The following is a 16,516-nucleotide window of genomic DNA, read 5'->3' as shown; positions in this document are numbered from 1 at the left end:
GCGGACTACAGCTCCCAGCAGCCCCGGGGCGCATTGTGCATGCGCCGCCCCGTCCCACCCCCTGTCCCGCCAGGATGCTGTCGGCGCGCGGAGCTATGGCCAGTGAGTGACCTCAGGCGGGTGCGGGGTGCGTTCTGGGGTTGCCGGGCTGTTCCCGCTTCAACACCCCCGGGCTCCTTCTCCCCTGCCCCTGGAGTGTGCCTGGCTTCTTTTACACATGCACTGTATACATATGCGCGCGCGCGCGCACACACATACACACACTCTCTCTCTCTTTTTCTCTCTCTCTCTCTCCATGCATACAGATACTATATAAACGCACAGGTACGCAGCCACACACACAAGACTTCCCTCCCCTCTGCCCTGCCAAGGCCACAATTCCCCGAAGGGAGAAGGAAGCGAGGCCAGGGCTGACTGGAAAGGGTGGGGCCTGCTCTCTTCCCCCAGCCCCAGGGCTTCCTCTTTGCTTGTCTGTGTGGGGAAGGGGAAGTGGGGGTGCCAGGGTAACAACTGGCTGCTGCCAAAGACAGGGTGCGGAGCTAGCTGCCCTGCTGATCTGATCCAAGTGCCTCACCACCCCAACACTTGTCACTGCCTTCAAAGCCTTCGGCAGACACTCCTGTTCAATTATTTGCATGCTTGTATGTGCCTGCAACATTTAGGGTCCAAAAACAAACCCTGGTTTGCTGAGTTCCTGCAGGTGGGTAAGAGGGGACCTTATTTCTGCTGGCATTTTTCTTTTAGTTGTCCACGTGACATGTTTCCAAAAGCCCGATCTCAGTAGCATTCTGCTTTTGTAAAGTACAGGGGTGCTTTGGAGCATGCGCAACATGGGCAAAGCAGTGGAGCGCTCCAAGGTTACTTGCACTTGCCTCTGAAAGCTGCTGGCAGGCCTGGAGGCTGGGGTCTTCTAATAAGCCTCTAAAGGTGTCTTCTGAAGAAGCTCAAAATGCACCAAATGCAAAGACATGTTGCAAGAAAGTTGCTGTAAGCCCCCACCTCTCTACTCGTACTGTACCATCTAAAGAGAGCAATGCATTTAAATATCTCTTATTTATGAAGCCGCCTAAATCTCCACAAAGTGGCTAAGGGCTCTTAACAAGTTAAGAATCTGAAGCATAGAAAAAAAGAGAGAGGTAGTCAGCTGTGGCAGTCTAAAGTCAGGTAGGAGGCAGGGCAAGTTGGCAAAGTAGGCTGTCACCTAGGAAGCCGTTGCCTCTCTGAACCAGTCAGTCACTAAGTTGCCCTGCTGCCTTGCTTTCTGTGGCACAGAAAACTTAAGTTACTTATGGTTTGGTTTTTAAACCCCGTGTCAATGTATTTATGTTCAATATTGTATGTGCACGGTATGTGTATCCAAAGGTTTAAAGTCTGGCTTTCTTTCAGTCGCTAATTTCTCCAATGTAGTATTTTTCTCTGAATTTCCAGAGGAAAAAAGGGAGTTCTGGAAAACCACAGACTCTCGCCATTGCTAAATGAGTTCCCTGACTTCATGCCTGTTTACAATAGCAGTGAAATGTTGTTTACTCGGTTGCCCCTTTAAACAGCAACATAGTCAGGATTTGCCCCTTAGCCCTTATTCGCTTGGCTGCTGAAATGCTCACAAAAGGTGGAAGATGGTCTTTCCCTGTCTGGTCATGATCATGTCCTCTTCTCTGGGACTAGTTTTTGGCTCCCTCTCTGGCCAGGGCACCCAATCCATTTAGTATAACTGGGACATGTTTTACTAGGGTTGCTTTGGCTCATTCCATCTTCTCTGTCATTAGACTTCCGTCTGGCACTAATTCAGCTGAATGTACTCTCCGTCAAATCGGAAAACCTGCAACGTGCCTGTGGACTGGTAAGAGAAGCAACAGCCAAAGGTGCAAAAGTCGTGGTTCTGCCTGTGAGTATTGATCTGATCTCCTCAAACTACTATTCCCCTCTTCCCTATGTCATCATGTACTATGCATTTCTGTACTGTGTGTTTCTGTCTCCTGCCTGGTACATTAAGGTGCCCTCAACAGGCTCTGAAAGAAACTAAGTCATAGTGTCCCGTAACAGATCTTAACAATGCATGGAAGAATCTGTCATGCAGCTAGAATTGGTTGGAGCTAGCAAATTGTTTTTATGTGATGTTAGTTTCCAAGCTAAGTTGTGTTCATCTGTACTCAAGGTAACCCCATTAACTTGAATAGCCGGTGGCAGTAGGCAGGGAGCTCCTGCAGATGCTGCTGGCACTGTGGGTGGTGGCAGGGATGAGGAGGGTGGGAAGTGCTGACCAGGGGTCGGTGACCACCTGCAGATGCTGCCGAGAGCAGCGGCCAGTGGGGATCGCTGATTGCCCACAGATGCCGCAGGTGGTGTCAGCACCAAGGGGTGGGGGGTGGCAAGTGGCAACCACCCACAGGCACCACTGACAGTGTGGGTAGCACCTTTTTGTAGGGCACGCACCACCACACTCAGGGGGTGCACATGCACCCACGTGCACCCCCTACGCATCGCCCCTGTACTGGATGCCTGGGACTTTCCTTACCAGCATGGAAACCTTATGTGACAGAAAAAGAGATGATTTTCCAATCAGCAGAATGTTTATATGCCCCTCGGAGAACACAGATGTCTTTGCTACTTTTCTTTTGGCCTTCTCATCAAATATGTATGCAGAGTGAAGAAGTGAGACAGAAAGGATCCAGATCTTTCAAGTGACTTGTTTGTCTCTGAGTTTTCTGGCCCTCATATTCATGTTAAACTGTGTCTTTAAAACCCTGAGATCTGGGTTTAAGAGAGAAAATATCCACCTAAAAAGAAGTGGTAACACTAGCACCCAACTATTAAAATGTGTTTTGATTCAAAAACTCCCCTTCCTGTGACTGAACACTTCTCTTTCCTGCTTACTTTGTTAGAGATATGGGGCACCTATATGGGCCTGTATGTCTGCTCTTTTGTGTGCTAATTAGCATGTGTCAGAGCAGACTCAATCAAGTCTGCTAGACAGTGTGAATTAGCATGCTCCAGCACCCCCTGCATTATGTATATTCAGCATCCCTGTGCTTCAAAATGGCGGCAGGGGTGCTTTAACTAAAGCTTGAATGAGCTTTATTAAACCACCCCCACCGCCATTTTGAAGCACAGGATGCTGAATACATGTGATGCTGCAGGAGCTTTAGAGTGGCTCTTAGAGCCACTCTAATTAAAGCACCCTCCCCTCCTCCATCCCAGAGCACGTGTAAAGACACCCATGATTTTCATTAAAACTTCAAATGGCTTCTGATTTGCATTCTGTTGTTATTTACATAGATGCATGCACTAACAAAGGTGACTTTCAGTGATTCAATAAGCTCTATGTGTTTCCAGGGCTAGTCATTAATCCTCTGCTGTGCAATCCTTGACCCATGAAGGCAAAGTTCTTGTCAGAGCGGACTCTAGATCTGAATTTTTACGAGGCGAAAATTTTTCCCTTCTCCTGTTGGTTGACCAAGTATTAGGTAAACTTTCCTGCTCAGTTGTACCAATGTACCTCTGGCATAAGAAATCTGACCTTTGATTACCCTGCCCTGGGCCACCTACTTTGCCATTACCAGTTGTTTGCAAGTTATACATACAAAGGCTAAAACCACCAGACTTTGTTCATCACAATGCAGGGGTTAGCAAGCATGGACTCTACATGTTTCATCCTCTCTCAAGTTATTTTGTGCTTATATATAATATTTTGCCAGACAATCTTAAAGCACAAAACAAACATCCCTAATGTAAACTTGTAGCACCACTTGGAAGTACGCAGAAATTAACATCATCTTCTCAAGTCTTTTCTTTAAAAAAAAAAAAAATTAGATGGGGCGCCTACTACACAGGGAGCTGAAGAGACTTGCTCAAGATTACCTTAAGCCTGTGGCAGAACTCGGGAAGGAAACACAGTCTGACTCTCAGTCCTGAGCTTATGCTACAAGCCCATCTTTCATCACTCCAGCTCCCTCTAATACCTGATAGTGCTGCACTGGGCTGTACACCACCTGGCATAAATGCTGAGCTGTGGTGGGCAGAGGGGAAGAATTTTTCCTGTTACATATTCACTACTGGATTTGTCAGTTTTTCCTTCAGTCCTGCACACAGAAACAGCACGGACAAAACCAATATTTAAAAATTGACATTAAGAAATTTAAATCCAATTTTTATAATTAAATCCCTGTCCCCCAGCCTAAAAATGTATGAAATTTAACTGCCTTTTAAAAAATAGTTTTGACCTTAGAGAACAGTTCCAAGGTCTGTCTTTTCTGCTTCAGGAAATGCTGGCCTTGATGGTCACAGTAATTCTGATGCAGCTTGCAGGCCATTGTATTTGGTCACAGCAGTAACAAATCACACAAGCATATGTGCCTATGATGTCATGCTTTACAGTCTCTTGGGCACATTAGTTCTGAGGTATTTGGCTCATTGCTCTGGTGCTGAAGGTTGATGGTGCCACATTCTGTTGTCTTAGCTGCACTAGTTGTGTTGATGATATTTCAGGATTGAACATCTGATACATTCTGAACGTCATGCTCTGAACATCAGCACAGAGGCAGAAAGGGATCTTGGAGTCATTGTTGACTCCAGGTTGAACATGAGCTGCCAATGCGAGGAAGCTGTCAGTAAGTCCAACCACACCTTGTCATGCATCCACGGATGCATCTCAAGCAGGTCCAGGGAGGTGATCCTTCCCCTCTATGTAACACTGGTCAGGCTGCAGTTGGAGTACTGCGTCCAGTTTTGGGTGCTGCACTTCAAGAGAGATGTGGCTAGCATTGAGAGGGTCCAGACGAGGGCCACTCGCATGATCAGGGGGCAGCAGAGCAGGCCATATGAGGAGCGACTAGAGGGCCTGAACCTATTCAGCCTCTGCCCAGCTCTGCACCACTGCTGCTCCACCCCACTCTGTGGGACCCCCCCAAAGTGTGGGACCCAAGGCAGTCACCCTTATTTTCCCCTCCTGCTGGGATGGCCCTGGTAAATAGTTTCAGTGGCCCCCATCTAGGCATTTAGTGGGCCTTTCAAATTCTAATTTTGTTTCTTTGTTTCCCAATCCTAGGAATGCTTTAATTCTCCGTATGGAGCTAAATTTTTTCGTGAATATGCGGAGGAAATTCCTGGGGAATCCACACAGAAGCTTTCAGAAGTTGCAAAGGAGTGTGGCATCTTTCTCATTGGAGGTAGCTTGTTCTTAATGTCTGTCTTGCCTGTGCCATTCCCAGAGGGTTGCATTTGAGCAAGAGTGGCTCTCTTCCTTTGTGCAGCTGGATTAGCACTTCATATGTTAGAGCTGGAAATCTGTGTTCTGTTCTTATTCAAGGATCCATTCCAGAGCAGGCCGGTGGGAAGATTTATAACACATGCACTGTGTTTGGACCTGATGGTGCAATGGTGGCAAAGCACAGAAAGGTGAGAAAAAAGCAGTTTGTCAGCAGGTTTCTTGGGTTGATGTGGCTGATATTTAGCTGTGTTCTGCAAAAGCGATTATGTGCTTTCTTTAATAAGAAGCAAATAAATTAGGTCATGTCCAAAAAGAACAGTAGTAATGAGAAATATCATGTAACTGGTGGAGTATTTTTCCACTGAAAACCTCAGCATACTTTACAAAGATGAGTAAATATACTTATTTTCTACATGAGGAAAGGAAGGTTCAGGGAGGTGAGTTGATTTTTGCCAATGGGTTATTGCAGAAAGTTGCAGAACACTTAAAATCACCAAGATGAAGCATTGGCTCCACCACAGTCAGTGGGACTCTGTAGTTGACCCTGAAGTTCCATGTGAGTTCACTGGGACCAGGATTTTCATCCCAAGTCCTTTGTTCCAGCCACTAAACAATGCTGTTGCACTTTGCAAATCCATTTGGGGGTTAATTTCACCTTTCTAGCTTTCACAGATGCTTGATAGCGATGGGCTTATTCAGTGCTGAGCAACCAGTTGCACAGAATTTGTGGACAAATGCCATCTGTCAGGATTTCACAAGCTCTGCTGGAGCTGTCTGCAGTGGGTGATTGGCCGCCACCTCATACTTGGCTATTGTTTCTACTCCCTGGTTGGATGGCAGAAACTTTCTATCTGGGACAGTGGCGAGTAATAATACTGTTCATTGCACATGAACACCTTTGCTCATGTGAGAGTAGAGGGATTTGTTGTAGGAACAGCATGCACTAACCAAATTCCTCTGAACAAAATCACTGAGAAAACAGAAAAAAACAGGATGCACAATCACTGCCAAACTGAACAGAGCAGGAATGAACTGGGTAGTAGTCACCCAGGTCTAGTGTTCAGCCAGTCACCTTTCCTCATCCTAACCCTATGCCATTGCTGTGCTTGTTATATTGATGACATCCCTTTAAAGTGATTTGGACTTCCGCATCTTCTTGGCATCTGAGATTTGAGATTGTTGAAACTGTGTGATGTTGGGAATTTACTCATCTGGGGAAGTTTTGCAGGCTTATAGCTCAGGTGATGCAGTACCCAAAAGACAGTTATTTTCTAAACTAGGACTCAAAGTTTATTTATATCAAAGTTTTATGTTAATATAAGTGTTTTTAATATATACCTACTCCTTTAAAAGGCTGCTCTCCTATTTAGTCCAGTGAATGGATTAAATAATATCGTCTTGCTATTTCTGAATACATATTATTGAGGAAAGCAGAGGCCACGTACAAGTATTTATTAATAATTATTTTCATCTTTAGATTTTTTTTACATTGTTTCTATTATTATATTAAGTAATATCAATCTTGATATATGGATAACTAGGTGTCCGTTGATTAAATTCTGGGTGTTTACCAATGCACAAACATTTACTCAAATACCTGGGAAGGCATATATTCATCTAAGACAGGATCTTATTTTTGAAAAATGTCACCATAGTCCCAAAGCGCTAATTAAATCTTAGATATTGTAGACTAGGAATTCTGACAAAGCTTTGATAATCAAGTTGGCTATAGGGTTCATATGTTTAACACAGGATCACATCTATAAATATACTTTTGGGCTGTAGGGAGACATCATTAATAGTGCTATTCTGAATAATTTAGAAGGCGTGCCCTGGGTTTGTTTTCTTTTAAACAGATTCATTTATTTGACATTAATATACCTGGGAAAATCCGATTCCAGGAGTCTGAAATTCTGAGCCCTGGGGACAGTTTCTCTGTTTTTGATACTCGTAAGTATGAGAGAATTAATGCTCTTTCTAATCAGCACTAATAAAATGGCAGCAACTACACACTATTGAAATTGGGTTTTTGGTTCACTTCAGACCATTTTTAGCTTATGCCATGCTGGTGTTTGGAGGCAGCTGACCAACAAAGAAGCAGGGCAAAAGGATTCAAACACATCTGAATTCCAGACTACAGTGGGAAGAGTGATGAAGAGTTAGCTAACTTTCCTCCTTATCTGATGCAGAGAATTGCAAAAGGCTGAGTGTTCTCTGAGCATTGTGAAGGAATTAATAAGTTTGGTTACATAACCTTAGGGGTGTACTTGGTAGCCGTGTTGGTCTGAGACAAAAAGACATACAAAAAACTAGAACTGTTGGTTCCAAAATACCTTTTATTTAATGATACCTTGCAGAAAAGGACAATTTTCTTGCCATTTTCCAGTTGGTCTAATAAAAGGTATCATTTTGAAACCAAGAGTTCTAGTTTTTTGTATGTTACATGACCTTGACACACACATTGGCTTGGAATACAATAAACTGAGTGGTCAGCTGGACCTGCCAAACTGTTCCTTATGAGGATGACATAGAAGTGGAGACAAAGTTTTAAGCATAGCTCCACGTGTCCTCTCCCAATGCATCTTATGTTAAAATGGGCAACTTACTATAGAGTGGAGCAAAATTACTTGACCTCATGGACTGAGCTTTCCTTAGATTCTCAAGTACTGGACTGTGGCCCTCTGTTTTGAATTGTTCTAAGTGTTACTACAGCACAGTAGAGTGTAGAAAGTTTTATTTCCCCTCTGTTTTCACTGATAAACTGATCAGCCAGATTCCTGGTTTTCTCTGGTAAAAAAAAAACAACAAAAAAACCCCCTCAAAATCTTTTATAAAAATTGCAAAGTCTCTAATTAAAACCCCCAAATCTGCAATTAAAATGAAACACCACTATATATATATGGAGAGAGAGAGAGAAGAGGGATTTGAGATATATATGTATCAACTAAACACTATGTTTTATTGATATATAACATGAGAGCTCCCCCTGCCCCATTAGCTCACAGAATGCAGGTCCAGGCTCCTCACTCGCAAGCCACAGCCCTGCCAGTGCTGCCACCCCCCCCCCCCCACCCCCCCCCGTGCAAATGACCTGCCTACAGCCCCGTCGTGCTCCTCACCGGATGTGGCCCATGGGCTGGATGTAACCAGCTAGGCCATTCTATCTGGCCCATGGGGCCCCTAAAAAAATTAGAAAATTAATATTTATCTGCCCGGCTGCCTGTCATGTGGCCTGTGATGGCTTGCCAAAACTCGGTAAGCAGCCCTCCACCCAAAATAATTGCCTGTCCCTGTTGTATATGTACATGGTGCCCCTTGCCTGACTGCTTTTCTCACACTCCCCCAGCCCCTTGCAGGCTGGAACTAAGCCAGTCTGCAGAGAGCTCTTTGCAAAAGTGCAGAAATCTTTGTGTTTCTCTGTTAAAAGGAAAATTGTGTGTTTTTTTTCCTTTTTGTCCATGGGAAACGGAAAACCCAGATTTTCTTGCTGATTAATAATTATTGAGGAGATTTGTATTAAACCAAACAAGTACATAACATGACAAATTTTTGCAGATATAGCTGTTTGATAAGGCAGAACTGACAAGGGCTTCCTTCTTTCCCCTAACACTCTGGCAACATTTGGATCTTAAAAAAAGAAAAATCTCAGATTGGTATTCTTTCTTGGGCAGTGCTTCTGAAATGTACTGCAGTTACAGGGATTACAAGTAAGAAAATATAGAATCATGGAAATGTATGTTTAAAGTCAATTCTTGTTTCTTCTGGTGCAAGGCATTGTAGCAGAGCTTCCGGGATTGCTAAAGAAGCCTTCCTATGTTCTGCATGACAGGGGCCACTGACTGGTGTCTTTTGTTTTGAGTACAGCATACTGCAAAGTGGGACTGGGAATCTGCTATGACATCCGGTTTGCTGAGCTTGCTCAGATCTACTCTCAGAGAGGTGAGGATGTATTGCTATATCTAGACTATGTACAACTGGGACTTGCCTGTACTTGAAGTATCAACCATTCAGAAAAGGCTGCTTCAGAAGAGGTGCTGCCTACTGATCAGTCTGCAGTTGCATAGATGTGGGCATCAGGAGCAGAGTGCATGAGCTTCTGGTCCAAAACGTTGCGTCAGCCTGGGTGGTTAAAGGAGTAGTTCCTCCTCTTGAGACAATAATGTGTGCTGGTCCTACATACATGTCCCCCATGTTAGAAACTGATGCATGTACCTGTACAGGTAAGCTAAAGCATGAACATCGATCCTGAACTTCTCTTCCTATAGATGGTTATTTATCAGTCAGATCAAAGTTCTGTATATTTTAACCAGTTATGGATCCTGAAGTCCTGACATAAATTCATTAAAAGGCAGAGAACTGTCTTAACTCTCTTCTACAAATTTTGTTAAGCACAGGCCAGTCCTTGCTTTCCACCAATGAACCTAGCATGGAATATCATTGATTGAGTGTCCCAGCCCACAATTATTGCATGACTGCCTGGGGTCTAACATCTAAGCCCATGCACCAGTTTTGTGTCAGTCCCCATGTTCAAGTGGTTTTTGCTGGCTGACTCTTGAAGCCATGCAAGTCAAGAAGAGGTACAATCACCCTGAATAACCACACATTTCAAGTGCCCTGGCACTCTTGGTTAAGGTATCCCTGCTTCCACATGAAAGCAATGGGGTCATCTTATAAAACATGCATTTTTCCTTAAAGGTTGCCAGCTGTTAGTGTATCCTGGAGCTTTTAACCTGACAACGGGACCAGCTCACTGGGAGCTACTGCAAAGAGGAAGGTAAGAACTAAATAAGCAAACCTCTCTATAGGTGATTTTTTTTTTTAACTTGAACTGATTCACTTCTGTTTAACTGTTGTTTAATAACTTATTGGATTCTGAGGCCATATGAATTAATTGTGTCCTAGCTGCTCCCACCAGAGGTTACTTATCAATCTCGAAGCCTTCCACAGAGCACCAAAAACAGAGCTCCATTCACTAACGGGGGGAAAAAAAACCAGATGCTTCAACTGTGCTGTGAGGGATTTTTAGAAAGCACTTTTCATATTTAGCTCTCCCTGCACTGTACTTGCAGGCATGGCATGTATGGAGAGTGAGACTTGGTTTGGTTTTAAAAGCTGTTTGGACCATAAGCAGCTATTTCCACAGTTAGACTGTGAGGCAGCATTGGATAGGACTAGAGCCCTAGAGGCTCCTGATACGGTTTGCTTGCTTTGAGATCCTTGAAGTGTTTGGGACTTCAGTGGGCCCTCACTTAAAGCCCATGCTTAAGTTAATTTTAATGAACACCTAAATACTTTGGGCCATTTCTGTGCCACTTGGCATAGAGATTGATGGTTTTGACTGTTTAGTGTCCCTTACAATACTGAGCAGTGAAATGGAATATACAGATTACCTCTCTGGAATAGCTTTTTCTGCTTCATATTTTGCTTTAATGCAGTTCATTTCTGGTGTAGGAAATTGCAGGCAGTAACTTGTCCTTGTCATTCTTTGAATGCAGAGCTGTCGATAACCAAGTCTATGTGGTAACTGCATCTCCTGCTAGGGATGAAAAAGCATCTTACGTTGCCTGGGGACACAGCACTGTTGTAAATCCATGGTGAGTGCATGGTGGTAACAAGACTTTACAGAACTCAGGCAGGTTCTGTCTAAAAATGTTAATTTGAGGATGAAATATAATCACCTAAGATTCCTTTAGCTAATAGTAAAGATATGTCTACAGGAGACCCTTGCCATTCACAGGAGATAAGTTCCAGAGATCCCCGCAAATAGTGAAATCTACGAATACTGATGGAGCTCCCCGTAAGACCCCACAGCCACCTCCTGCTCCCCCCCCATTGTTTGGGGGCTCCCCCGTGGCGCCTAGGGACCGACCCCTTCCCCCCGCTGTGCCGCGCACACTCTGAGCGCTGCCATGGCTGCCTCCAGGACAGAAGATGCCACTGTCACCTCTGTCCCCGGCACTCACTCTCTGCCCGCCTCCTGGCTCTGCCCTCCCCTGCCCCACGCAGCGCCAGAGCCAGGAGTTCAGTGCGCTGCCTCGACCCACCCTGAGTGCAGCTGTGCCGTTGGTGCGGCGCACTGCAAATATTTGAATCCACGAATCCTGAGTTCACAAATAGTGAGGGTTTCCTGTATTTTCCCCTAATCTGTTTTTCCATTCAGTGACTATTGGGAAGCTCTATCAGTTTTTCTGGTTTCCCTTGTGGGTTGTGTGGTTTTTCAACCAAAAGGAAGGAATAGAGGAACTGAAAACCTTGTGTGAGAAATGAGAAAAAAAAATGGCTGAGATTCAGGAGTAGATGTAGCACCTGGAATGATTAACCCTTCAGGCAAAAAGCTGAACATCAATTGACAGTACCTATTCAGGGAAACATCCAATTACAAGTTCCTTAATCTAGTGTCTTGCAGAATGATCATGACATTCGAGCGGGGATAGGAAATGGGCTTTACTACTTTGGAGCCTATGGTCATCCCCCCTCCCCGTCTTGACAAAGGAAATGTGTAATTCAGCTGACAGTAAACATGAAGCAAAGGAAAAAAAAAAAGACTCCTCTGTAGAAAAAATTGACGGAGGGAAGCAAACCTGTCCGTAATATTGCTGCAGACCCTGGGACCAAAGAAAGCTGATTTGGGCCCATAGTCAATACCTGGATCAGATACTTTTAGGCTAGAGGGAGAGAAATTACATGTAAAAAGGTATCAGTGATCAGAAAGTGATTCAAATCTGTAACACAACAGAAGTTCATTGCACATAAACTGCTTTCAAAATGGCCAAAACTTTAAGATAAACCTGGATGGATGTAGTGTCAGACTTAACTGACTTAGGTTAAATTGGTTTATTGAACTTCTGTCCCAGATCCCCTCCAAATTCAAGGAACTCAGTCCCCCCAGCACCCCAGGATGCTTTGCATATCCGCCAGAAAGCTCTCCCCTGCCTCCCCTTACAGGGTGGGCAGTCTAGCCTTGACCCAAGCTTTCTGCTCCAGCCAAGTAGGGAGGCATGCTCTAGTGCCCCCCTGGCTTCTGGTCTAGGCCACTGATTCTGGAAATACAGCCACATGCCTACAAAAGAATGCCTGTTCACTTGCTTATCAGTTCAATCTATGCAGTTTAGATTAACCTGACAAAACTGAGTCTCAGGCTTTTTGACTGTCTGTACTTAGCTGTAGAGTTCTCCTCTGAATATCACTGGAACTCAAGGTGGCACTTAGATAAAAATCTTAAAAGTTCATTGGATAAAACTTGACATCTGCTTTTTAAGGAACTCCACTTAAATTTTATTTAATCCAGTCAACAGCGAAGGCAAAGGCCCAGTAAAACATTACGGAATGGTTATGCTGCATACTTTTAACACACAAAGACAACTTTGTAAGGATAAAACAATATATTCAAGTTGCTTAGCTTATTAAATCCCACAAAAGGAAGCTATTTACATGACACTCACTTGTTGTATCATTTCTGTCTCACAGTTGTACATCGAAAGTCAAACTAGGTGCTGGGTACAGGGTTCATCCCAAAACAGAGACATCTTTGGGATTCTCCAGTAGAACCTCCTGAGAAATCAACAATACTTTGACCTTGTCATAATCAAAGAGTAAGAATGACAGAGCAAGAATTTGTAGGATATAAGACAGATATGAAAGATATTCTGACCTAAATAGAAGTAATATTCTCCTATAAGCCTAAGTAGCTTCAAATAAATGAGGAAAAATATGCAACCAACAGACTTTCTAGGTAATAATTACTTTTTGTCTTCCAATAATTAACTCAATTCATGTTACTTGTCAACTAGACAACTTTTAGTTCTCATGTCAAATTGAAACCTGTTTTTAATCTATCTGCTGGTGACTCCACCTTTTTTACATTAGAAGGTGGCAAAAATTAATGCCTGTGGCTAGAGGCAGAAGATAGTGAAAAACAGTCTAGGATCAAGACTATTTAATAAATCATCCTGACTAAAATATGCCACTGTGAGTACAGCTGCTATTTGCAATAAACAAATCAGTAGAATCCAAGATGGGGGTAAAGACTTGGAAAATGGACAGGCCTTGGCACATGCAGTTTATTGTTACTGCTAGACTAGGGGATAAGTCAGGCACTAAACGGATCTATGGAAGGAACAGGTCAATCTACACCTGTTCATTAGGTATTTTTTTCTGTACAAAGTAAGGATGGTTACAAAGAGGCCAGTGCTTGGGCATTCTCGATGTCCACAGGAGACAGGATAAGGAGTAAGTCTTAAGTTGCAACAAGGGAAATTTTAGGTTAGCAAGTACCATGGAAACACTTGTCAACCCTGAGGGTGGTTAAGCCTGGCACAACGGAGTTCTTTCTGGGCATTGTCTTTCCATAAGTCATAACATATGCTTCTTTTTGCAGGGGGGAAGTTATAGCCAAAGCTGGCACTGAGGAAACAGTTATATACACAGATATAGGTAAGGCTGTAGCATTTCTTCCCCCTTTACCACCAAAAAAAGAGAAAGCAGTCAGAGGTTAGAAAGGCCAGCACCCTTTGTAACCTTCGCACTTACACTCAACTCTCTACAGGCACTTGGGGGAGTATGGTCTTTTCTAGAGTGTGAGGTGACAGCCTGGTGACTGAAAGTTTCTGGATATTTATGCAAGGAGCCATGCAAGGCCCTTGCTGACCAGGCAGGGTTAAGGGGAAGCTCAGGCTTGGTTCAGCCCTTTGCTTCTCTGTCTAGACTCCCAGCAAAGTGTCACTTGTGAGGGCAGTGTTGGTGAGCTGCAGAAATGAACAAGCCCAGATTTTTCTGTTCTTCTCCTGCATAAACTTTGTTCGCACAATGCAAGTATACAAAGGTGTAGTCAAGTTTGACAGATCAGAACCATTGTTCCTCCCCTACTGTAAAATGGCCTTCCCCAGACTTTAGGTTTCCCAAGTACCATGGGTTCTGTATGTCTAACACCTGCTTAATCTTTCACAGACTTGAAGAAGCTTGCAGAAATCCGCCAGCAAATCCCCATTCTTGCCCAAAAACGCTCAGACCTCTACTATGTTGAGGCAAAGAAATAGTGAGACTTTTAGCCTGTGGATCTATTTACCCAGCTTCTTTTGCAATGAACTCTTGTCCTTTGCTTTAATCTTCATAAACAAGCCAGAAAATCAGTAATTTTCACACACAGCTATGAGGAACTCATACTCAAATGTTATAATTACACAAAGTGAGCTTGAATGCTGATGGCTTGTGCGCTGGTTCTTCTATCTCCTTCCCTACTTCAGCTATTTTGCAGCACCTTGCCAAGCAGCAAGTTAATTTACGCTGACATCAGCAATAAGTTTTGCCTGCTGCTTGTGAACATTCAATTAACTGAGGGTAGGAATGTTACCATGACCTTTGCCTGTCAGTCTGGAAGTGCCCTGAGGGTTTCAGCTTATTGAAGATCAAGGGTGTGAGCCATAAAAAGGTGTAGGCCAGGGCTAGATCAGGCCTGTGGCAGACTCCATTTCCTAGCAGCCCCTGCCTGTGTTTCTGTGGCCAATTTCCCTGGAGACACCAGGAGGAGTGGCGCGGTGACAGCACAGGACCAGGGTTTCCACAGATAGCAGGGTGTGGAGCTGCTCCAGGGCTTGGATCTTACAGCAGTGACAGCATGGTCCAGAGCTGGGGCAGAGCTGCGATCTGGTGCCCGCATGCCCTGGGCAGGGGCCTGCAGGCAGTGGATCACAGCTCTGCCCTGGTTCCGCTGCATCAGGAGCACATGTAAAAATGCCCTAGGATTCCCCGTTCACAGGTGCTATGCTGGCTTAGGGAACCAACAGCCCCAAATTGGGCACTGAAGCTCACCATAGAGATAATGCCTTGAATTGACAATATATGAGGGCTGACCCAAAATGCTGAGGAAAGGTGGCTTAAGCTGGCCCTTTCAGAGACCAGCATGCCCCCCTGCTGTTCACAGTAATGTTCCTCAGAATCTGCAAACCTGAATTGTTGGGTGGTCCTGCCATGCATGGGAAGGCCATTTGCATTTGCTTCAGCTTTTTCCCTGCAAAGCTAACACAGTACCCACACCAAGCTGTCTGGTCCAAAGGTGGTAAGGGTGGCTTTGTGCTGTAACTTGGTGGTCACCAGTCACTTTGGTGGTAGAGGACCATAGGGAGAGGCAGCAATTGAATTCTGATGTCTTAAGGGGAAGGTGCTCTGAGCCCGTATTTTTTGCCACCTTTTTATCCACTGAAGCACTTTTGGAATGGAAAACCCACACCAAGAGTTACTGGACCCTGCAAGCAAGGAGTTCCACTTGTCACCTCTCCCTATACAGAGCTCCTTTAGTCTCATGGGGAGGGTGTTACACATTTGCTGAGGACAAGAATTAGCAGCACTAAAAAAAAAATCCATGTGAGATTAAATGGAATACCTGCAACAGCATTCTTCAGAACAGGGAATAACTTGGTATAACAACATAAGCAGATGTTGCTTTGGTGAGTGAGTTCTCTGGAAAATGTAGGCCATTGCCTCCAGGGAATTTTTAAAATTCTAACAGCAACTTTAAGTACCCACACCTTGTGTGTTAAAAACTGCACATCAGTTTGTCACTTATTTCCTGGAATGAAATTACTTCTTTTCACTTACTGTAAACTTCTCGCTTGCTCACCTCCTGGCATACAGGCAGATCTGTGTAATTTCTAATTATGATGCTGGTGTTCTCCTTGAAACACTTGAATTGCAGACATAGAAGTGTGAAAGTATGAAACACCAAAGATCAAATTCTGCTGCATGCTACTAAAGCATGTGGGCATAATTCTGTTGTCATCCTCACAGGGTAGGGGCAGGTGTTGGCTCATTGTGTCAGAAAAACAGCACAAGTTTTTTGTGAACAAGTTGTGAAACTGAATGTTTCCTTTGGGTGCAGTTCTGGGTTTTAGCAGCAGATGGTGCAAGTGAAGTGGTGGAAGACTTCTTTTCTCTCACAAGGCCTAGTAGGCCTGACCTGGCATATAGACTTCCATTGATTTCTACCTTCAAGCCAATACCTTCATCAATTTTTTGTGTAAAAAAATCATTTAATCCTGCCTCCTGCTGGCTTGAAGTGAAGAGGGGGAAAGAAGGAGGATTGCAAAAGTATTTTCTGCTGAGAAACCTCAGGAAAATGCCAGCCTTTGGGCAAAGTCTGCTTTCCAAAAGGAAAAAACAGTGCTGCTTAGCAGTTGGAACACACTGAGCAGGTAGTCCTTAATGGAGACAAGAGAAACATCCCTGGCAGAGGAGGCCCCATCAACTGCATCAAGAATCCCAAATTCATACCATGGCCAAGATATTAAATAAATAAACAAAAATTAAGTTTGGCTT

At 44.1% G+C, this 16,516-nt stretch overlaps 1 protein-coding gene across 1 annotated transcript; it reads left to right on the top strand.

Moving 5' to 3' along the window:
- Positions 1 to 16,512, top strand: NIT2 (nitrilase family member 2). The gene is made up of 10 exons (XM_006258338.4): positions 1 to 102; positions 1,767 to 1,885; positions 5,045 to 5,165; positions 5,306 to 5,394; positions 7,063 to 7,156; positions 9,071 to 9,145; positions 9,902 to 9,980; positions 10,702 to 10,800; positions 13,584 to 13,639; positions 14,153 to 16,512. The coding sequence occupies exons 1-10, from the start codon at positions 75 to 77 to the stop codon at positions 14,239 to 14,241; spliced, it is 849 nt and encodes a 282-aa protein (XP_006258400.1). The 5' UTR covers positions 1 to 74; the 3' UTR covers positions 14,242 to 16,512.
- The last annotated feature ends 4 nt before the right edge of the window (positions 16,513 to 16,516 follow it).

This window comes from Alligator mississippiensis, chromosome 1, assembly GCF_030867095.1.
Source record: "Alligator mississippiensis isolate rAllMis1 chromosome 1, rAllMis1, whole genome shotgun sequence".
Taxonomy (NCBI): domain Eukaryota; kingdom Metazoa; phylum Chordata; order Crocodylia; family Alligatoridae; genus Alligator; species Alligator mississippiensis.
This window is presented reverse-complemented; position numbering and strand designations above follow the sequence as displayed.

Excerpts from the sequence above, each read along its gene's own strand:
- NIT2 (XM_006258338.4), top strand. The coding sequence starts at position 75 with ATGCTGTCGGCGCGCGGAGCTATGGCCA. Across the intron at positions 1,886-5,044 it reads CAAAAGTCGTGGTTCTGCCT|GAATGCTTTAATTCTCCGTA; the intron begins GTGAGTATTGAT and ends TCCCAATCCTAG. Across the intron at positions 5,166-5,305 it reads TGGCATCTTTCTCATTGGAG|GATCCATTCCAGAGCAGGCC; the intron begins GTAGCTTGTTCT and ends TTCTTATTCAAG.